The sequence below is a fragment of the Barbatula barbatula genome (genome assembly GCF_947034865.1).
Source record: "Barbatula barbatula genome assembly, chromosome: 25".
Lineage (NCBI taxonomy): Eukaryota > Metazoa > Chordata > Actinopteri > Cypriniformes > Nemacheilidae > Barbatula > Barbatula barbatula.
This window is the reverse complement of record NC_136788.1, coordinates 11,105,304-11,128,462: the sequence shown is the minus strand read 5'-3', so window position 1 is coordinate 11,128,462 and position 23,159 is coordinate 11,105,304. Positions and strand designations below refer to the sequence as shown.

At 37.0% G+C, this 23,159-nt stretch overlaps 5 protein-coding genes across 9 annotated transcripts; 2 read left to right on the top strand and 3 right to left on the bottom strand.

Moving 5' to 3' along the window:
- The first annotated feature begins 94 nt into the window (after positions 1-94).
- On the top strand, positions 95-3,288 carry armc10 (armadillo repeat containing 10). 2 transcript variants are annotated; one of them, XM_079450415.1, is made up of 7 exons: positions 95-186; positions 404-535; positions 695-840; positions 971-1,105; positions 1,198-1,374; positions 1,827-1,898; positions 2,242-3,288. In XM_079450415.1, the coding sequence occupies exons 2-7, from the start codon at positions 463-465 to the stop codon at positions 2,491-2,493; spliced, it is 855 nt and encodes a 284-aa protein (XP_079306541.1). In that variant the 5' UTR covers positions 95-186; positions 404-462; the 3' UTR covers positions 2,494-3,288. The 2 variants fall into 2 exon arrangements, with proteins under 2 accessions (XP_079306541.1, XP_079306540.1); XM_079450414.1 differs by having other exon boundaries at positions 95-535.
- Positions 3,289-3,416: 128 nt separating this feature from the next.
- Positions 3,417-10,865, top strand: cax2 (cation/H+ exchanger protein 2). Of its 3 annotated transcripts, XM_079450070.1 has the most exons (21): positions 3,444-3,563; positions 4,350-4,478; positions 4,577-4,677; positions 4,758-4,866; positions 5,131-5,151; positions 5,233-5,250; positions 5,430-5,491; positions 5,747-5,902; positions 6,369-6,554; positions 6,659-6,758; positions 6,982-7,123; positions 7,204-7,387; positions 7,478-7,577; positions 7,675-7,796; positions 7,889-7,926; positions 8,237-8,349; positions 8,924-9,066; positions 9,158-9,252; positions 9,426-9,504; positions 9,628-9,736; positions 9,846-10,814. In XM_079450070.1, exons 1-21 carry the CDS (start codon positions 3,506-3,508, stop codon positions 9,917-9,919), a joined length of 2,139 nt encoding a protein of 712 aa, XP_079306196.1. In that variant the 5' UTR covers positions 3,444-3,505; the 3' UTR covers positions 9,920-10,814. The 3 variants fall into 3 exon arrangements, with proteins under 3 accessions (XP_079306194.1, XP_079306195.1, XP_079306196.1); XM_079450068.1 differs by having other exon boundaries at positions 3,417-3,563; positions 5,131-5,250; positions 9,846-10,865; XM_079450069.1 differs by having other exon boundaries at positions 3,417-3,563; positions 5,131-5,250; positions 8,927-9,066.
- A 253-nt stretch (positions 10,866-11,118) lies between these two features.
- Positions 11,119-13,055, bottom strand: LOC306890897 (uncharacterized protein; the record flags this gene model as incomplete). Its single annotated transcript, XM_079450913.1, has 2 exons — positions 11,119-11,297; positions 11,481-13,055. 2 exons carry the CDS (start codon positions 13,053-13,055, stop codon positions 11,142-11,144), a joined length of 1,731 nt encoding a protein of 576 aa, XP_079307039.1. The 3' UTR covers positions 11,119-11,141.
- A 1,254-nt stretch (positions 13,056-14,309) lies between these two features.
- Positions 14,310-15,788, bottom strand: parietopsin (the record flags this gene model as incomplete). The annotated part of the gene is made up of 4 exons (XM_079450912.1): positions 14,310-14,444; positions 14,539-14,784; positions 14,877-15,205; positions 15,464-15,788. The coding sequence occupies 4 exons, from the start codon at positions 15,786-15,788 to the stop codon at positions 14,316-14,318; spliced, it is 1,029 nt and encodes a 342-aa protein (XP_079307038.1). The 3' UTR covers positions 14,310-14,315.
- On the bottom strand, positions 15,181-22,963 carry nt5dc3 (5'-nucleotidase domain containing 3). Of its 2 annotated transcripts, XM_079450067.1 has the most exons (16): positions 22,599-22,963; positions 22,024-22,208; positions 21,830-21,904; positions 21,693-21,748; positions 21,508-21,598; positions 21,265-21,402; positions 20,623-20,683; positions 20,370-20,472; positions 20,176-20,277; positions 19,918-19,999; positions 19,738-19,824; positions 18,822-18,962; positions 17,923-17,987; positions 17,435-17,705; positions 15,464-15,508; positions 15,181-15,205 (listed from the first exon to the last, which is right to left on the bottom strand). In XM_079450067.1, the coding sequence occupies exons 1-14, from the start codon at positions 22,879-22,881 to the stop codon at positions 17,438-17,440; spliced, it is 1,737 nt and encodes a 578-aa protein (XP_079306193.1). In that variant the 5' UTR covers positions 22,882-22,963; the 3' UTR covers positions 15,181-15,205; positions 15,464-15,508; positions 17,435-17,437. The 2 variants fall into 2 exon arrangements, with proteins under 2 accessions (XP_079306193.1, XP_079306192.1); XM_079450066.1 differs by lacking the exons at positions 15,181-15,205; positions 15,464-15,508 and having other exon boundaries at positions 16,151-17,705.
- Positions 22,964-23,159: the final 196 nt, after the last annotated feature.

Here is a 23,159-nt window from a genome sequence, read left to right as displayed (position 1 = left end):
ACTATAGAAAAGAATATACATTTTATATTTTAAAACATTTAAAAAACGCAACAACATTCGACATTATTAAACCACTATTGCAGGCGCTCCTGTTGGACAGCGCAAGTGATTCAACTTCGTGATAGGTTTTGGTCGGCCAATGATGCAATAGGCGCCAACATGCGGCTAAACACAGTGACGGACACGGTCAGTTTACTCCGTAGTTTTCTTTGAGTCAGTGTGTGAATCTTTATATTTTTGCTCGGGGAAGGACAAAGTTTCAACATGTGTGTATAAAATCTGAATGGCACAATGGGAGATGACAATGTCATTGCCCGACTAGGCAGTATGAAGGCACTGTTGGGGATTGTAGCAGGGGCTGGAGCTTCATATGGCATTTATAAACTAGTTTTTGGTCGTGTAGATGGTAAAGTGAAAAAAATCAAGTCTGGTCAAAGAGTTGCTGTACAGCCTGGGAGTTTGATGGCTAAAGTGGCTGGATTTAAAGTTGTCAGTAAAACTGATCATTTGGATCCATCTGCAGATACGGACTCAAGTAAGTGTCAAAAAATAAATAACTTGACAGCTTATGATAAAAGTACTGTAAAGTATGGACGAATATCACTCAGCTGCCCAAGTTAACTTCATTTTGGATTTCCAGAGTCTAGATCCAACTTAAAAGACAAACATGCATTTTCTTTTCACTTTTCACAAGGTGATGTTCATTCAAGATCTGCTGCCAGCCTGGAACCGAGACATCTGAGTATGCTCCTCTCTTTGCTGCAGAGCAGTCCAAAGCCAGAAGAACGAAGAGACGTTCTTGTAACCTTAGGAAATGCTGCTGCTTTTACAGTAAACCAGGTTATCGAATCATTCATTTGGCTTTTAAAGTATTAATCGCTCTGTTCAGTTGTGTTTTACGTTGTAGAATATTATTCATTTTGCTGTTGGTGCTCGTGCATGTATCATATTAATATTTCCTTTTCATTAGGATCTTCTGCGAGAATTTGGTGGCCTTCATATTATAGCAAGCTTCCTTTCAGATCCCTTACCTGAGATTAGGGTACAGACTCTGAATGCGCTGAACAATTTAAGTGTGAATATCAGTAACCAGGAGCAGCTGAAGGTATTGCTGTACTTTTGTGATACTTTTCATCCATGCTTTTCTGGTGTTCCATCATTGATACTACATTTTCAAATATCTCTTTTGTGATTCAGGTGTACATCCCTTCAATGATGCAGTTGATCGAGATGTCACCTGTGAACTCTGACATTCAGCTGGCAGCGATGAGATTACTCACTAATCTATCAGTTACAGATCGTCATCAGCATCTGATGAAGAGTTCCTTAACGCTTCTCCTGTCGCTACTCGTAGTGAGCAATGAAGTCCTACAGGTAATTCTGGGGGAATATTTGAGCAGTTCCAGTGTTATGAATGTGACATTTTGAGTCAAAACTTGAAATATACATCCTCAGAGAATATATTCAATACAAATATATTGAAACATCTGTTTATGCTTTATTTAAGAGTACAAACATAAAAATGTCAGTCTATAAACAAGTTTTCAGTTTTTAAATAGGAAAATGAACCGTTCTGGATGTGACAATTCCATTATGGATTTGACAATTCGATTACCTGACTATCGAAAACTATGCTTTAAAAACACACAAAAAACTGCTTTAAAAACCTAAAGCGAGACTTCATGTGGTATATCAGTATGATGAAAACCTTTCGTAAAAACGTAAGGTTGATATTTGCATGGAATTGCCCATTTCTCTAAATAAAAAATGTGTTCTGTATCATTTGATACTTTACATGACCTTAAAGATTTGATCTATTCCTGTAGATCCAGGTCCTGAAGGTTCTAGTAAACCTTTCGTCAAATCCAGATTTGATGGATGATATTGTACAAGCCCAGGTAGGTAAACATTTCTCCCATGGAGCATGTTTTGTCATCTTTTGATTCATATAGTTTGTTGCATTTACACATATATAATAATAATAATAATATAATTTTGTGTATTTATTTTTATGACACTTGTCCAAAACACCTTTCAAATTATTCTATTCAAATTAATTCAAAAAAGTAAACATCACAAGTATTGATACAATGATAGAGTTCACTATAAATAAAGAACTTGGTTGCTAAGTATCCTACTTTGTCTCAATGCTTTTGTCAATGCCCGTATCTATTTTAAGATTGTTTTATTCATCCCACCAACGTGCACACTCACACTATCTGCATTGTTTATCATTCACAGGCACCAGCCTCCTTGATACTGTTGTTTGACAGCTGCACGAGCACTTCTGTTCTTCTACGCCTCTTATTTTTTGTGGGGAACCTGCGGGCGTGGAGACCCTCCGAGCAGGTGGCTGAAACTCTGAGAAGGAGACAGGACTCTCTATACTGCGTTCTGCTGGACAGCTCCTCTCAGCTCCACCGCAGGCTGCCGATGCTGCTCTCCCACCTGGATGAGGAGGTGAAGGCGCAGGTGGCCAGACTCCTTACGTAACCTCCAGGCTTTACTTTGCTTTTAACTGCCAGGCACTGGATGTATGTTAGTCTTGTTCTTCTGTTTATTGAAGATGACACAAGCTTGTTAACCTTCAGAAATGTTAAGTGCACTAACAAACCTAGCTTTTACGTAGTGGATCTGAGATGGTAGGTACTGGATGCTTTGTGAATATGAAATGAACAGGAACGGATAACGTCAATTGGTGGGCTGTACTAAGCTATACTCCCGCAGGCATTTTGTATTTTGTAATAGCAGACAGTTACCTCAATGACCTCTATTGTGACCCTTTGAGGTCATCCGCTGCCAACCGTTTACTTGCCAAGGGAATGAATGAAACCTGCAAGTATTTTGAGAGCTCTGAATGCCCAGTCTACGCATCAGATGTCTCTGCATGTTTTAGGAATGCTTTGCATATGCCTTATAAATGTTAATCATTCTTTAGTACTGCAAAGTACAAGTTTACCTGGGAAGAGAAAATGCAATCTGGTGAGCCATATATAGGTAGGAAGACTATTTTCTGGGGATGTTGATGGCATTGTTGGTACTGTGACTATATTTGTTATGCTTGAAGGGAGTTTTACACGGCCAGAATAATTTAATTTAAAATATTTTTTCATACTGTAATAAATTATAAAAATTACAATATAATTGTTGCTCCTATGGGTGGACGCAGATTGAGGACTCTGGATTTTATTTTGAAATGCTTGCTGACCCTTACTGTATATCAAGTTTGTGAAAAATCCTTAAAATAAATACATACTTTTTTAAGGCATTAGTCTTCGCTAAATATGTGCATGTCAACGGTAATCGTAAGAAGAAACGAAACGGCCGTATATATATATATATAACTTCCCAGGCTATATATATGTATAGTTGTGACTCGTGGGTGAGAGGACTACACTTCCCGCAAGTCTCAGCGCGATGCAACGTGCGTTTGAATCACGTGAGGTTGATTATTGAAAAGACGTATTGTGAATTTGCAAGGAATGACAGAAGAGAATGAGCTGATATGACAACGGTTGCAGACACACGACGGAGGAAACTCGGCGGAGAAACAGAAAAACAAGGTAAACAGGAGACTTTTTCAACGCAGACTGCCGGATGTCAACTGTTGATGTAATGCGCCACATGGACGTATAGCTCGCATTGCAATGCATTATCATGTACAGGAGCTAGTGGCGCTTATTCAATTAACATTAAACCAACCATGGATTCCACATTGAATTTTATATAAACATTAAGTCACGCTACTTATATTTTGCGACATTTTATAATTGCAAAAGAAACATCTATTGAAATAAGCTGTCAGTCAACTTCTCTGTTCTGGGACCGCATCAGTCCACACTTCTCTAACCACTACAGTATTTCCTGTCCGTGGGTTTCATATATTTGGCTAGATCTGAGTTGGACGAACAAAAATACTTTTCATTTAAATAACTAAATAAAAAAGTGCCATGCATGCAATGTAATTTTGCGCGACGATGGCTAAAACAAGGCTAGTTTTGTGAAAAACAACGTTTAAGTCCCTGCTGAGATCTTACAAGAGCTGATGTCCATTGGGATTCATGTAAAGTGCACCTCTAAAATATCTTCTGATTTCTAAAATTTCAAATATTGACGTTGAATAATATGATTTAATACTGGAAATATAAAAAGGGCAAGTTAAAAGCATCATACATTTATATATATGAAAAAATATAAATCCCTTTCTATCTGATGATCCATGTCTAATGTGAAATCTGAAGCTCTCAGAGGAAGTGAACTGTCATGTCTTATGATCACATTGACCGGTTTGCATTTTATAGGTTAAGAAAACAATTATATTTGAGAACCCATTAAATCTCTTTACTCAGATCCATCAGAGGATCACAATGGAGTCGGAGGTAGTTTCCCAGGCTGTGAAAGGGTTTGTGCAGACGCTGTTGATGGCCACAGTGAATCCTGTTCACTGCAAAGCAGCTCCGTCACACCTAAACACAGAAGTGAGGTCTCCAATGGACTATACATTAAAGCCATGTTTTACTCGTACTATTTTACTTTGACGTCTAACACGGTGTTATGACCCAATGTGTTTGTTTAGAATGCAGTCTCAATGATGAGATATGCGACGAGAACCCTTGCAAGACCACAATAAGCGCGGAAAATGAAGTAGAAGCCCAAAAGCTGGCGAATAACTATAAGGTAAATGTGGGACATAGAAGATACACGTAATCCAGTTGCTGTTTGTTTTAATGCATGTGCGCTCTTGTGTATGTGTTTAGTTTGGATTCAGGAAATGGAAAAGTCATGTGACGGAGCGGCCGTTTGAGTACAGATCTGATGTTGTGAAGGAGCTTTACTCTGAGCTGAACGTTATTAAACCCATCTCAGGTCAGACCTAGTTTCCCTACCCTCTGTATTACAGGTACACACACACACTCTTTGATATTATATAGGATTTTTATACTTTGATTGTTATAACTATTTTTTATTTTATTACAATTATAAAGATACATAAAATTGATTCTTGACTATGTAACACGAAGCATTCTTCTGTCCCAAAATGAAAATTTCAATAAAAAGAGAAATTCATCTGTACTTGTTTCCAATTCACTGTAGTTTGATCTCTCGTTTCTTTCTTTTCTCGGGTTTCAGCGGGTTCATTGTTCACTGCTGGTAATATACTCTATGTGTTCCTGTTTGGCTGGTGGATCTCTCTGGTTTATGTAATTGTTGGATTCCTAATGTTCCTCACAGTTATAGGAATCCCCTACGGTGAGTGTTTCCTGGTTAGTTGCAGTAGCTCAAGGTCAGGAATATAGTATGGAAAACACAGATTGATCAAAAGTACCTTTAATTCCCTACAAGCTGCTTTAGATCTAACACTGACATTTCTAAAGTGACGTGAAATATTTTGTGCCATCTCAATGACAGAAGTCGTCTTTTTCTTTCAGCGAAACTCTGCTGGAGGTTGTCCTGCTATTTTCTGTGGCCGTTTGGAAAAGCTATCCAAAAGGTTGTGTTTCTTTATATATCTAAAATGCTAATTTTACGCTTGACCTGACAGTGCTGTCATCATAGACCTTATGATATTCAAGAGTCGCATGAAATGGCTTCATGCGCATCGTATCTTCAAATTGGCCTTAATTTTCCTGTTTATAAAATTCTTGAATCTGCCACCATGAAAATGAGACAAATGGTGCTTTCATAACATTCTGTGTGAGGTTTGGAGATCCTTTAATGATGTCGAACTCAATTTTGTTGTTTTCAGATCAACCTCTCAGTGCCAACATACAGTGTAATGATCTTCCAGGATGGATATCTAGAGGAAGAAGAGGATAGAAAGACGTCTCCTCTTTTACTTCCCACACCTGTGGAGGATCCAATAGAAGAAACAACAGGAATTCCTCAAGATGATCGCTATTGGGTGAGACATATTTTACAAAATGATCATGCCCAAAATGAATTGTATACCTCATAAACTCATTTTTACAACTCAAATTATAACCAAATATAATTTTAAGTAATTCAAAAACAGTTGCTTTCTTTAATAATATAAGCTTTCACTTATTTACATGTTTCTAATGGATGTTATTCAGATAAAAAACCAAACAGAAGGGGTATCCACATACTTTTAGATGTGTATTTGTGTATACATAAAACTTTATCATTTGTATATTTATGTAGTTTTTATATTTTATGTATACGTTATTTAATTTAAATTAAGCTAATGTGGTTTCAAAGGAAATTAAAAAGCAAATGCATACATTTAGTTGATAAGAGACTTGAGTCCATAGGGCAAGAAGAAATAAGTGTATAGCTACTGTGTGTTGTCCATGAATTAAATAACAATAACAATAATAATTCAAATAATGTATTGCTTTTTATTTCAGTGCCATGTGTACACATACGTTTGGCTCTTTATGGGTTACCCTTTCCTGGCCCTCACACACTTTTTAGTGTGCTTGATCTCCTGGCTGCTGGTTTTCACCATCCCTGTGGCCAAGATGAGTGCCAAAACATTACACAGCATCCTTCTCACGCCCCCGGAATACATTCATATCAGCCTAGCCACAGAGGTGAGAGAACCATAAATCTGTCAATCAAATAGTATCTGTGTTTGGAAATTCTTGTTGATAGAATTGATAAATCATTCTTGTGTTTTATATTTATTGTACTGTAGGTTCAGGAACAGGAGAGCGAAGTGATTCTGTGCTGCTATCATGCAGTAAACCTCTATTACTATAAATACACAGTGGATGGGATCAATGTTTTTGCTGTTAGTATCCTCAAACAAAACAAACAAATGTTATTTTGTTTTAAATTGAATCCGTTATTTTATTTTTAGTTAAATTCTTTATTTTATTTGGTTGATAATTAATGTTAGTTATTGCAATATGATGTCAACAAATATACCTGTAGAACCTTATAGAAATAGTTAACAACTTGACATTTTAAGCCATTTTATTATTTAAATATACATTTCCTTATCTAGCATTACTTCAGATCTCTTGCCATTAGTTATAGTGTCACTAGTCATTGGTTATGTCGACCAAACAAACCAATTTGCTAGTTCTGAAGTCAAGTTTGCCACAGCCGTCAGCTCTATTATTCCTCTGTCTTATTACATTGGCATGGGCATTGCAAGGTGAGCAAATACACCATTACAACAAATGACATTGAATGCAAATTCATGCACTACCCAACTCTTATGATCTCTATTCTCAGTATATCCGCTCAGAGTAACTTTGCTGTTGGGGCCGTGGTAAACGCTACGTTCGGCTCCATCACAGAGTTGACCTTTTACATCACAGCCTTGGTCAGGGGTCATCACCAGAAAAACACGTGCCTGCAAGAGATGGTGAAGGCCGCTCTTACCGGGACCCTGCTGGGCTGCATTCTTTTTATACCAGTATGTGATCTGTTACCCATGATGCTTTGAGTAGATGACTTAATAGGACTCCGACCTGCAAAGTGTGCATTATATTTCACTGTTTCTCAGGGGATATGTATGATAATCGGAGGTATCAAGCACAGTGAACAGAGGTTTAACAGCCGCTCGGCAGGGGTCAGCTCCTCTCTGCTCTTTATATCAATAGGGGGTAAGATGTCATTTACTGTGTGGCGTACTGGTACTTAATTGTGGTTCAAGTTTTTCCATCTTGAGACTTGTTTATTTCACCCGCTGTCTGTATCTAGGAGTGTTTGCTCCCACTCTCTTTTCTAAAGCTTATGGGAATCTAGTATGTGAGGACTGTACCAACTCTACAGGGACCAACAGCACCGGATCCTTCACATGCAGACACTGCCACTATGATCTGGTGAGATTTCAAACGATCTTAAAACTGAAAAAAATTTAATAGATTCAATTTCAAGTGAACATTGATCCTTATTGGGGGTTTTTTTCAAATAGAGTGAAAATAGCTACATCCTGTTTCACAGTCACATTGAGTAAGTTAAGTTTTATTATAATTTTTTGTATTCATGGGACATTAGATTTCCTTAATGTCATTGCCTTCCACAGACATTGATATACAAGTGCGCTTTCCAAAAAAGTACTCAATATACTTTCAAAATACAGTATCATCTACGATATTCATATACTCATGCACATTTAAAAGATATATACTTATAAAATATGATGTACATTTATTATTTACATACACACAATACTGGCCCACTCACACAGTGTAAACGTATGAAAAAAATAAAAAGGAAGTACATTTTAAAGTATGTTAAGATGTTTTTGGTATGTTTGCAGGCCGCTGGTGTACACCGTGTGTGTTCTCCTGTCTGTGTCTTATATCATTGGCCTCATTTTCACTCTTAAAACTCATTCACACATTTATGACATTCAAGTTGGTGATGGAACTGGTAAGTTTGTTAAATCCTGTATTAAAAATCCTTTTATCTTTGATGATTAAGTTCATGCTGTACCCATTGAGCTACAGGAAAAACAATTTTTTCAAGTGTATTTGTACAAAAACACATCTTTTGTTTCTGTTTGTGCAGAAATGGAAAAACCTTTAAAGGCATAATTCACTCAAAAGTGAAGATTCTGTCATTATTTACCCTCATGTGGTCATTTCAAACCTGTATGACTTGCTTTCTTCTGCAGAAGATTTTTTGAAGAATTTTAGTAACCGAACAACAGTGGTACCCATTGACTTTGGTTTTGTGTCCATACAATAGACGTGAATGTGTAACGCCGTTGTTTGGTTGGTTTTTAATGATGACAGATTGTCTTATTCCCATATACTAACTTTACATGTCACTTATGTTTTCAAAATAAAACTTTGAGCATCTAGACAGCAGGATGGAACATGTGTCCGCGTAAATGACCTCTTACGTGTACAAGTTATTATAATCATTACATTCATTTCGGAATAACTGAAGTCAGTGGGAGGTCCCCACCATGATGTAACACATGACGTGTGTGTGTGTCTAGCAGGTCATCTGGGAGCATCAGTACATTGGTCCCGCTGGAGATCTCTACTCATCCTGATAATCGCCACAGTGCTGATGTCTGCGTGTGCTGATCTGACCACAGAAAACATTCAGCCAATACTCAATTACTCGTCTATATCTCAGGTTTACACTCCTTACACACTCACAGGCGTACAGTAAGTAATGAATTTGATATAATCCTTTATATTTAATAAGACTTTTTTCTTTATATCAGTATTTCATAGGTGTGACTATTTTAGCCATGGTTCCCGAAATACCAGAAATCGTCAATGGAATCCAGTTTGCTCTTCAGAATAAAATCAGTTTAAGGTCAGATTTATTTTCAGATCTTTAGCCAATGTACTTTAGAGATTAAAGTGAAGTTTTAGATTTTGCTTTGGTTTGCTATGCTTTAAGTTCCTTCCACTTATCTAAACTGATTTGGGTGGAATGTGGAGACACACTATGTTGGCTTACTTATACTAAATGTTTTCATTTCATAGTTTCGAGGTTGGAAGATGCATCGCCGTGCAAGTGTGTATGATTCAGATCCCCATTTTGGTTTTATTCAACATCTTTTATGTGAGTTGATTTGATAAATGATATTAACCCATTCTTAGTCATTTAAATTTGGATAGATCAAATATTTGTATTTATTTATACTTGAATATTTCATCAGTATTTTGTTTAATGTTTCTGGAACAGGATGTTGGATTTGTACTCCTCTTTAGTGACCTGCACCTGTGGGCCAGCATCTTCAGCGTCCTTCTGGTCAACTATATTTTTATGGATGGAAAATCTGATTACTTTCAAGGTAAACATTTGAAAATGTAAATAAATGCTATTTATTCATCCATATGGCTGCTCAGTTCATTTCACTGAAGTTTGTAAAATTGTTATTTGTGTTTATGTTGTATTACCAGGTACTGCTCTGGTGGGAGTGTATCTTATCCTGCTTTCAATGTATTTCTTTGCACCCTCTCCTCCCGGATGCTGAGAGGAACAAGCATTTAACTCTCTCCATTTAATGTTTTCAGTTTTAGTATAAAACAAATATGATTGACTTGAGTGCTACATATCAGTACTCTATAGTCACACTGTTTTATTAACATTTTATCCTTTAGAACATCAATAACAGTTATTTTTAACTAGGACTGGACCTAATTCAGCACTTTAATACTGTATGTACAGTATAACTTAAGGTACGAAGGAATGGTTGAGACCCTGAAAATGAGATGCACTATAAATTATGTATTTTCGACTGCACAAAAACAAAAACAGTTTTTGTTCTAGTGAGATCTACTCTCTAACTGATGGTTTATCATTACTTGAACTTCATGTATTTTAAATCATACAGTCAAGGTCATCATAGAAATACCATTTTGAATAATTTAATTATTGAACAGATGTGTACCTACTGTATTGCATTCTCTATGTATGTTTCTCACTGTTTATTTATGGTATGAATTTAAGTGTGCTTCTGTATGTGTATAGAATATGTTACACTGTATTTCAAATATACCTATTTTAACATGAATAGTTTCTGCATATGTCTCAGTAAGAAAAGCATTTTGGATGAATCTTTGTTTTCTTACATATTATAATTTGGCAGGTGAAGCAAAAAGGCAAAGCTAGCAGGTTGCGTTACAATACAAAAAACATTAGTTCTAGCATTTTGGATTTAATTTTTTTCTCTGTTACCTTATCTAAATTTGCATTATATGTTATGCTATAACTACTATCGTCAGCTCTTTTTATTTTCTGTCTTACTCTTAAGATAAAGAACATTTGGTTGGAACACGAGGTTAAGGTTGGTTAAAAAACCCACAGCAGTATGGCTGTATCACAATACATCAATATAAATTCTATAAAATAAACCAGAATGCACACGTGTCTTTATATTATTGAATTGACCTTTTTAGAGGATAAAGGTGCATATTGTCATACAATGGTTTTAATTTTTTTGGTATCATTACATTTGTCCAACTTCGTCCTAAGCAGGTTGTAACAATATACAGTATATTGTAAAGTATATATAAAAAATGTCCAGGGTGCTAAAATGCAACAGCTTACAATTTGTTTTAAATATAAATATAAGTATAATTTTTGTTTTGTTATGTAAGCATAATCAATGAACAAATTTAGTTGAAAGGTGTGTGGCATAGTTGGATCAAACATCAGATCACACCACAGGCTGTATCACAACACCCATAAAACCTCTATGAACTTGTAAAAAATGCTTTCCATTTAGTCTTCAGATTGTAAAACTCTGTACGAAACTGAGGGTTGACCGCTGCGTAGATGATCGGGTTGGTGAAGGATGTCATGCAGACCACAGACACAGTGAATATTTCCACCCTTCGATAAACCTCCACCTGAAAAACATTATATACAAGGTTGTAAATACATAGGTGTATATTTAATATTTCAAAGACCTCTGAAATTTAACAGCGGTGTGAATTCTTGTAGCATTAAACAGCAGTACCGCCAAAATAAATGTTAAATGTCCATTTGATAAAAAACGTTTATTAATGGACACATGATACCCTGAGACTCACTATGTGATTGTTGTTCTGGTAGAGGAACTGATTCAAGACCACCGTCGCAATCAGTGGGATCCAAAATATAAGGAAGGTAAAAATTATGTATCCAGAGCGCTTGGCCAGCTTGCTCTCCTTCTTAGCGTTCCCCCTTTCCCTTTGAGCGAGGGATGGCATCATGCAGACGGCCCCCGCCATATCTTCCTCTTGTGGAGGTGTCACGACCTGGTCATCTGCATTTGATGCTGGAGATGTTTCTGCTGTCTCCTGCGGAGCGTTTGAATCCACTGCACCTTCGTAAGTTGATGATTGAGAAGATTCTATTGGTGGGTTTTGGTGGTCAGGGGTATCTGCCGTGTCCCCCTCTTCATGAGTTGGTGATGGAGTTTTTGCGGCAGTATCTTGGTGGGCTTTCCGATCTGCATCCCGTTCTGAATTTAATAAAGAGGGTCCTGCAGCTGTGTTTTTGGGGTTGTTTGACTTGATGTCACTTTCTTCATTTGTCGATGTTCTAGAAACATCTCCGTCTATATTTGTGAAGCTTACTGCATCATTGTTAGTTGGTGATGGAGACATTTCTGCAGCATTTTCTTGGGATGAGTGCACGTTTGCAAGATCGTCTAGATCTATAATTTCGGATGCTTCATTGGGAAGTTCATCAATAAAAGTCACTTTTGTTTCTTTCGATTTTTCAAACTCACAATCGAGTTTATTCATATCTGATGGGTCAATCGTGGTTTCAGTTGCTGAGAAACCTGTTTGGAAATGTTCTGCCTTCATCTCTCCAGGCTCCTTTTCATGTGGCTTTAAATCATTGTTTAAATCGACAGGCTTTTCTTGGTCGATCTTAATATTAGTCTTTATTTCTTCGTCCTTCTGTTTCTTTTTGTCTTCCTTCTTATCAGGAGGTGGACAAGACCCCTGGTCAAATATTTTCCTGCTGTGCGCTCTGACCAAAAGAAATATGCGCGCGTAAAATCCAACGATGACAGTCAAACACACGCACCAGACGGGAGTCAAAATATAAAAACCAAAAGTGTCATACGAGTCCAAAGTCTCCACGCGCAAACCCCTGCACCTGACGTACACAGGCGAGTCCTTGGCAAATATTACGCACAGGACAGATATGGAGATGGGAACGACCCAGGTCAATGTAATAGACACCGTTATCCGTTTCCGACGCTCGGCGTTTTTAAACGGATGCGCGACGGCTTGATATCTCTCGGCGCTGATGCATGCCAACGTGAACAACTGCACGCAACATATGAGAGAAAATGACGCGCTTTGCGAGCTGCAGAAAACAATCCCGAGGTCACTTGCATTGCGAAGGCTCAAAACGACAGTGAGAAGCAACGGGCAGTCAACCACGCATCGCAAGATGTCAATAACAGCCAGATTCACCAGAAGCGCGTTGTTGGACGTCTGAAGCGACTTTTGACGGTACACAGCCCACGTCACAAAGAAGTTCGCGAGAATTCCTATGTGCAGAGTAACAAGCAAAACCAGACAGTTGGCAACCGCAAAAGCAACTTCTAAAGTGTCTGGAGATGTGTTATTCACTTGTCCCCAAAATCCAGTGAAATTACTGTTCATTTCCAATCGAGTAAATCAAAACTGTGAATTAAATCCATGTCTGTTTTTCATCCATAGAAAAGTGAACTCACTCCATTGCTGGTCCTCTGTTTTGGAGAGTATCTAAAGCCCTTCATTTAAACCCCAGTGACATCGCCATGGCTCTCGGTTGTTTGCGTTTTCCAATTAACACCCTGCAGGGTTCCTGGTCACCGGGGATTTTTTTGAGTTTTATCAGGCAATTTGCTGCTTCCTAGATGTCATATCCAGAATTGAACTGCCAATTGCAGCACCGGGGTGATTAATGCCACTAGGCTATGTTATGGTTTATTTCAGACGTAAGATGGTGTATGGGTTGGCTTTTGAATGATGAGACACTTCTGTTTATTATATCTTAACTAGTTTATTTCTAATTCTGCAAAAATGAGTTTGCTTTATAATTAGAGCTTTTAGGCTGTTTTATACAGAGTAGTAATCTTATTTAGAAAGATTCATTCTGGAAAGATGTTGGACTCTGTATGTCATATGTCACTCACAGTTTTAAATCTAGGATTAAAACCTTCACTTGTAACCCCTTTAGGAGACCCTGATCTTTTTTATCACTGCTACACATCATTGTAATTTGAGAATATAAACTGTTTCATCAGAGGCACGTGCCTGGCCCAAAGTAAATTTTCGGTCTGTGTTTGGTTATAATTTAAAGAAATATTTTATTTTCAATATATATATATATATATATAAACCCAAATATATATTAATAACATTATATTAATATTGTATTGTATATTAATTGTATCAAATTATATTAAAATAACAAGTTGTAGATTCTTTAGGGCGACATAACATTTGTTGCTGCGGAGTGAAAATAGAACACTTCCAAGCTGACTATATTGAAAACAATTTATTCATAATTCATGTATTTTGACAATATAGTTAGTATTAAGAATAGAAATCTTTAATTTGTTATAAAACAAACTGACCAAATTTGTCCAAACTGTCCATAATGCAAAATCATACACACGCACTTAAAATTAAATAGATATTATGCTCACACAAAAATAAAAAGAATCATTCATGTCATTCAAAGCCTCTATATCACTCAAGATATTTTGAGAAATGTCTGTGTGGTTTTGTATCCATAAAATGGAAGTTACTGGGGGTCGATGTTGTTTGGTTACGAACATTCTTCAAAATATCTTCAGTGTACAGCAGAAAAAAGTCATACAGGTTTGGAAGGACATGATGATGAGTTAATGATGAAAGAATTTGACGGACCTCAGATTAGACTGGTATTATCTTGCTTCTTGTTGGACAGCTAATGTGAGATGAGCACATGTTTAGACCGTCTGTGGCAGCGCCACGGGGAATATAACGACCACAGGACAGGATTTCCAGAGAGGACTCCCGGAACTGAACAACGATAAACATAAAATATCAAAAGTGCTTTAATAACTGTAAAAAAATCATATATACTGGAGTTAAAGACAAAATAAACAGTACACACCCGTTTGTTGGTTAGAAAGTAGATAATAGGATTGTAGACAGGGCTGGTCTTGGCAAAATACATAGGCATGGTGGCAACCAGAGGTGGGATGTAAATTTCTGGATCCACAACTACAACCACAGAGATGGCGGTGTAAGGCACCCAGCAGATGAAGAAGGCGATGATCATAGCCAAGACCATTTGGGATGCATGTTCGTTGTCGTCCTCACAGTTCTTTCCACCTTGAAGCTCGATGTTTTTGTTCATCTAAGAGATGAAGAGACAAGCTGCTACGACATTTTGACTTCAGTAAAACAAACTAACAAAACATTAATGCTCAACACAGAACCGTCACCTACCTTCTTCAAGGAGATAAGGACATTGGTGTAGCAATATATGATGATTACTGTCGGTAGGATGAAGCAGAGAAGCATGTAGAAGATAAGGTAGCTGTAATTATTCCAGGACCTCTCGCCCCAATGTAAAGAGCAGGACGTCAGGACGCCCTCCGGCCCGTACGAGCTCCAACCCAGCAGTGGGACGGCAGCCCAGAAGAGGCAATAAAGCCAAACAAACAGCAGTCCCATGCAGCTCCTATGAATATTCAGCTTGAAGCCCGCAATGGGCTTGCAGACAATATTGTATCGCTCGTATGCGAGTAATGTGATAGTGCACAAAGACACCAGGCCTAGAAAACAAAAGAAACGAATTTGAGAAATATCTTCGTGGTCTTGTGTCTTTTTGAAGTCGTTTGGAGGCAATGTTGTTTTGTTAGCAACTTTCTTCAAAATATCTTCTTTTGTGTTCCTTAGAAGAAAGAAAGTCATACATGTTTGGAATGACAGGAGGGTGAGTAAATGATACGAATTTTCATTTTGGGTGAACAGCTTAAAAAGAAGTTTAAAACTTTAAAAAAATAAATAATACAAATGCAAGTTGTACTCACCAAAATAGTTCACAGCAAAACCCTGAAATACGCAGAACGCCTCCCCTAAAAAGAAAGATCCTTCATAATTTGTGACGGTGACGATCGCAGAGCCGCACGCGGCGATCATAAGATCAGAGAATGCAAGGCTGATAATAATGATGTTCATCGCATTGAGAAAAATAAAATTTTTAACCATTACGACTATCACCAATGAATTATTAAACACAGAAAGCATTGTGTTTATAAACATGAGGTACGAAAGTATGCTGTAGCCCACGCGCGGGAAAATAGTAGGTTGCTGCGTCATGGACGTAACGTTATCGGCCGGAGTGACGCTGTCCATGGTAGAAACTGAAGACCCCAGGAGTCAGACAGCAGCAGCGGGTTTTAAAATGCTCGGCTTGTCATATTATGGGCTTTAAATTCAGGGATTAGATATTGGCTACACTTAATACCTTTTTTTAAATCTTTTTTTGTAAAATGCTTTGATGTTATGTGAAGCACCTGCTCTCCCATATTTTCATCTCAGCTACAAGCCATTTGTGAAATTACTCTTAAGAACCAAATTAATAATCTTATTAAGAAAATCTGCCTTGGAAAAAATACAATTAGACATATCGGTCGGATTTTTATCCCAATTACATATTGAGTAATTGTATATTATATGCTATTGGTAAGGTTTATTACGAAAAAGTAACACTCAGACAAATTAATTTGGTTATATTTGTAATAAATATCACAAATAAAATACACTTCAAATAAGAGTTAGCTCAAACAATACAGAAAACAGCTGGACAACGCTTTTTTAAAGGCAAATTTGTCAAAATAATTTGGCAAGTAATTCCTTTGGAATCACAAAAACAAAGGCGGTTATTGTAGATCAAAAAGAAGTATATCATGTTTTTTTAAATTGCGTTCTCAAAGTTGCAAAGAAAGCATAAGCTGTTCAATGCTGGCTTGAATGTACACATACACAACATAGCTGCAACAATGCCCAGCCATCGTGTAAAAAATACACAATACACCCCTTCACATATATATTAAGAATTGTATGACCTTTTCTAATACAGCAATGGATAAATACTTGTCACTTTTCAGAAAATGTCAGCTTTGATCAAAATGTGTATTATTATAATCAAACATAGAAATCAAACATAGAAAATAAGTAAAGGCTTTTAAAACATTGAACACTGGTATGTTCTGTAACCCTATGGTTGTATATATAGTCTCTTCTATTCAGTTCAACCTTCCCCTTTTTTAACGAAGAACAAACATTTATTAGAATCAATGAGAAACCAGTTTTCCGGTTTTCCCAACTCGGGAATTTGACTTCAAAATCTATTTAAACATGTCTTCAAGTATTTACTCCCTTCTTTTAACAGACTTGGAGGCCATTCACGAAAGCTAAACTCTCAAGTTCAAGAATCAAGACCTCTATAAATAAACCTCTAGAACATTATGAGATTTTTTAAAACAACATGTAAAATATTCAACTAAAATACTCTTCTGTCCGTATAAACCTGTAGTCAGTTTATCCCCAGCTATTTTACATGCATGTTATTGAACTTTTAATACAAAAATAAGGTACTGACAGTTTCTCCTATCCCAGCTTGACATGCAGAGACAACTAGTAATTCGTAGAAGGAATTTCCTCAATAGTGCAAACACTGTGGGACTATCAAAACATGTATTCTTTAAATGACAGTTTACCCCCCCAAATAAATCCTATAATCACCATTATTGTCTTTATATATCGGTTTATCTTATTATGTTATAACCTTTTCATATTACACAAAATATAATATAATATACTTTTTTGTGTTCTACGAAAAGAAAAATTGCATATTGGGATCGCGACATAAGGGCGAGTAGAAGTCACACTTTTGGAGGAACACCGAACCCACAATACCGCAACCAGCTGAAGCATTTCATTCTAAACTTATTTTTCACTTTGATGTCTAATGAAATGTATAGAACACTGTCTCTTACATCCTACTCTGGTCCAGTTTTTATCCCGTGGCTCTGAAAGGGGATGTTCATGGCTCCAGCGCTGGTCTGCTCGGGCCAGATAGGAGATTCGTGTTGTAGGGGTGTGCGTCTGGGATAGAAGGTGTGCTGTAGGTCGTAGTTCAGCAGACAGCTGAGAGAGGCCATGTAGATATCAGCGAACCGGGAGAGGCGACGCGAAAAGTAGGTCGGGTTGTGGTATGTACGAAAAAGACTCCCGAACTGGGCATTGAAGATGTCTTTGGTCCGCAACCTGTCCAAAACAAGTGGTTCAATGTCGTTTCAACTTGAAACTTTTACTACAACACCCCTTGCACATCTTGGTTTTTAAGAAATGAAATGCAATTATTATCTACAAAGAGATCAACTTTAACGTTTGTTTATATCTACAGTTTTAAAATTGACAGACGAAGGTCTTTTAAAGCCAGCGTAAAGAGTAAAGGCCTAAAGATTAATGCAAGATTATTTACCTCATATCTTCCCTTTCATCTATCCACTGTTGAATCACGGTTTGTGACGCAGTGTCTCTGTGTACCTGAAAGATCAAGACGAAAACAACCTCAGCCAAAAGCAGGGCAGTCTGGACACGTGCACTCATACTGTTTATACTTAATCCTTATTACAGGTCATGCTTTGTGTATTAAAGTGGACATCTGCTATGATCATGAGAAAAACAAGCTAAAATACATCCTACCAATAAACACACATGAGTCAGATATATACACTGAAGTCAACGTAACCATTATGCAGTGTTCGGCTCTGTGGAACCCATTTTCAATATTTACTGAAATAAAAGTGGTTTCTTTTTTTACATTTGGGCATATGGCCACCAATTTCATAAAGATGTGAAATAACATTTCACCCTAAATAACACATAGAGTAGCAGTTCTTTCACAAACATGATTTAACAGAGGTAAATTACATACAGTAACAATACATGGTGTCTACCTTGCTTGTAATTGGAATAAAGTAAACATCTGTACCATACTTCTGCATATTTTAATGTGTGTGTATTGATTTAAAAAACAAATAATGTTGTGGCACAAGACCTGCGAACATTGGCTGAGTAACAACATGAACACAACACAAGGGTTAAAAGGAAGTGTTATGGAAATCAGTGGAATCAAAACGGATCTTTCCTGGTTGTTGTGTCCAATTCATCAGTAAAAATGTGTGCCTGCACCATTGGTCTCCAAAATCATTCATCAGAATATTTCCTGTTTTGAGACTTTCCTTGTTATGTGACCAACAACTTGTTGGTACTGTATGCATTGTCCAATTTTAGATTCATTCTCTATCCATTTTTCGATCAGTCTAAACACACAGAATAATCTGGAAATGTATTACTTGTACACCCTGGTGGTCTAACCTGCATTTGTTCCAACAGTCCGGTCAGGGCCTGCAGCCAGGTCATAGTATGAACGTATTCCTCAGTGTTCATTATTTTAATCTCCTTCCGTAGCTCAGGAATGATGGCTCCTGTTCTCCAACCGTGTTTCAGGGTGAGGTCCTACAGACAAAGATATCTTCATGTCATTTTCATTACCCAACACTTTTAAAGGTCTTTTGTGATGTACAGTATAGGGCAGTGGTTCTCAACCATTAACCTTTACGACTTTAAGTCCCCCCATAGTCCACAACAATATCTGAAAGGCCCAATTTCTACCCATTAAAATATCCTAGATCTTGGCAAAATAGACAGATGAATATCTTTAAAAAAATTATATATCCTATAAACTTCCAAGGGGGGCTCAAAATTACTTATTGGGATCCAATCCAAAAGTTTTTATAATAGTTTAGAATTAAACAAAACAACCATCAAAACAACTATAGATCTAAATATAAAAATAATTAAACTAAGAAATATTTAGATTTATAGTTGTTTTGATGCTTGTTTTGTTTTATTCTAAACTATTGTAAAAACTGTTGGATTGGATCCCAATAAGTCATCTTGAGCCCCCTTGGAAATGAATAGGATATATATAAAAATGCACATTAAGATTTGCTGCATACGCAAAACAATTTAATATCGTTCAATGACGGTTAAGATGACATGGATCAACTTGCTAAATTTTGGACAGAGCTATATCGCTCAAACAGACTACACTCTTAAAAATAAAAGGTTCTTCACAGCAATGCCATAGAGGAACCAAAAATGGTTCCACAAAGAACCATCTCTCTCTTACTTTTTTATGATCTGAAGAATTTCTTTTCACCTCAAACAAGGTCAACAACTTTGAACGCAAGTATATGTATGTGAGCGTGTGTGAAAAAAGTGTCCTTACAGCAAGGTCACTGTAAATGTGATCTCCAAAGTACAAAACCTTCGAGCCCCTCCAGCCTGTAAGCCGCAAAAACTCATACAAGTTTCCCTGAAAACAGATAGAGTGAACAGATGACATTCCACATTCTTTAATATTGAACAGAAAGAGCTGGCAGCTAAACACAGGGGCATGAAATATTACCTGTTTATAGATCTGCCCTTTCTCAAGGTGGTGAATCCTGTCCCATAACAACACACCTTTATCTGTAACCCGTCTGAACGGTCTTTAAAAAAGAAAGAAACACATACAGCATGATGTTAATTTGCCTTCAATACTTCCACGATCAACGTGTGTCATGTTTTATAGGGACATTTCTAAAAGAGGGTGTTATAATATAAGAATGTTTAAGACTGATTAACAAGAGCCAGAACAGAAGCATTTTAGAGTTTGGGAACTTACTTCCTCCTGTCGTTGAAAAAGCCTGGCTTGTCTGCCTGCACTATGATGACATCAAACAGGTCCCGCCAGTCTTTTCCAACGATGTAGTTCATGCCTCGATCTCTACAATAAACAATTACAAAATGTTTTAAACAATTGACAAGGCATGAAAAGCAGGGTGTATCTGAAATGTGGAAAATCTTAGTCGCACTAACACAAAATCAAAAGGACTGTTGGTGATCAAAAACATCTTCTTTCCGTTTCTGGAGAGCTTCCGTAAAACAGCATGTGTCTGTTCACCGTAACATATGTATTTCTCTGTAGTAAAAAGGAAATATCTTTTAGTGGAAGCATTTGCTATAAAGAATAACAATAATTCTGTGATAAAAATATATTATAATATTGTGTATATGTATATATATATATAATATACATATAATATGTATGCAGGTACAAATAAAAACATACCAATATCAGCTTCTACTGCACGATACATAATCCCTCTGACGTGAACGTCTCCTATGGCCTCCTGGGCGCAGAGAAACAAACCAGATGCAGAATATCAAAGCACAGGATGCACATCTATGTTCTGCTTTGAAACAACACACAAAGACCTGACATGCTGCCTGTCACATTTTGTGACACATCTCATTCATTTCATCCAGTGGAAGACATCTTTGTAGGAACAGTACATGGAATCCTTTAAGACTTGGTTTTTATTATAATGATTACAAATGTATGCAAGACCAGCTTTATTCCATATCTGCAGACCCGATAAGATATCTACATTATCTATAACGTTGCTTCTGTCTAAACATGTGACACAGATGGTGCATTCAGTCTTAAATTAGACCGCTGCTGTCCATGTGTTCACACCAAACCGAAATAGCAACATGCTAAATCTATTTTTAACCAAACCTCAGAATGAGCTAAGGAGGGATCGAGTGGGTTTTAACATCTGCAGTACCCTGGATAGGACAGTGATTTTCCTCCTTAAAAATATTTTTGCACCAATTTGCCTACCTATCATTTTCTACTATTTGTAAAAAATTCCAAAGTAAAGAGTCCGAAGAGTAATACATGAACAACTTATCAATATTGCAAATATACCTTGACATCCTTATAAAGATGAACAGGCTCGTAGTCAATATTGTGCTTCATAAAATAATCATTCACGCAAGAGAGAAGCGTCATTTCTGGAAGGGAGAAGATATCCATGAACTGCTTCATTGTTTGACCGTGAGAGCTCTGTATAGGAAAAAGCCGCGTCAGGATATAATTGCTATTAAACTTATTTTGCTTTGCTTTTTGCAAACAAGTCAATTGTGAAAATAGTCCAGGAAACCTACAGACCTTGCCATAAAAGTCGCTCATGATTTCAAGGGGTACATGGGACCCTTCGTACATGGCACTGACCTCTTTATCCGGCACAGGATTAAGACCCCTACGAAAACATATACATGACATTGAGTAAAACACATTATATTACTGTAGTAGGTTAAATATTTAAGTAATATTAACTACAGTATGCACACTACCTGTATACTGTACCCAGTTGGATATAATGAAAGGCATCAATCTTCATCAGTAAGGCCTGGATTTCAAATTATCAATGAGAAAAGATTACACAAAACTTTAACACCAATGGCATGACCAATAGGAAACGGATACATACCTTTTGAACGTCATAGTGCAGACCACGGATCACAAAATTAGGGATGTATTCATATTCCCTCAATCCCTCTGGATACTGATATGAGAATAGGGCACGATATGATATTGTTGCAGAAGCAGTTGATTTATTGGAATAGTTGTTTACATTTGAATACTCACAAATATCATTTACAGCACAACTGTTGGGTCACTTACCCTGTGCTCCTGAATGAGGATGTCCCGGGCGATGTTGAAAATGAGAGTGTGAAGGCGACTAGAGTAGAAAGCCAGAGTGTAGTCATAATCAAAGCCATAGATCTCAATGTCCTGCAGGCTCATCTCATTATTGGCAAAGATGGTGTCAGGATTTACAAAGTTGTTTGATATAACTGGAATTAAATCTGAGGAATAAACATACTCGAGTTAAAAAATAATGGAACATTCGTGATCTCATTGTCTATTAGAACTATAATGGAAAGGGGGAAAATATCATTATAAATGATAAATCTATGTTGAACATAATAAGGTAAATCTAAATCTTTGCATGTGAATTTTGATATACTTTACTTCATATTCCACCGTATTCATAACACCATAAATGTATTTCAATCGTATGACAACGTGACTCAAAACCTTGACACTTTAAATGGTAAGACTGACCTGAAAATGTATATGATGAATGATCAAATCTAGCACATGTTCTTGTGTAGTAATGTTTTGTGTGCATATGCATACAATTTCAATAGTCTTATGAAAATTGACGTCTAATGATGGCATGTATGAGAACTAACCTTGTGTTTGCTTTTTCGTTTCATTGTAAACAGACCAGAGCCAGCTGATCTTGTCGTCACTGGATGAGTTGGTGCACATGTTCGCCGCTGTCACTTGTGCCACTGGAATCTCCCTCTGGGACACTGGACCACATTTCCGTCCCAAAGATCCAAACATCGACGATCTGTTGTCGACCAAACATGTCCGACTTTTTGTGTGCAAGTACTTAAAGTGTGTGATAAAATGCTTTAGACGGTCCTTATTTCTGACCAGATTAAAAAGGGGCAAAGACAAGATCTGCATATTTCTTCCTGGTGATCCAGAGCTGCCTTCTGAATCTGAACGACAGGCGAGAGCGTTCAGCGGTACATGGTTTGCCAAACAGCTTCTCAAATTAGCATACTTCCGTTTTCACGTTAACAAACGCACTTCCATAATAAAAGTCCTGTGTAAACATTGGACTTTGTGAACCGTGTAATTCTGCATTAATTGTTTAACATTATACGTATTATGGTGTTTAATACTAAATTCAGGTACCACCAGAACCGTTACTGACACAAACTGCAAAAGTCTCACATTTT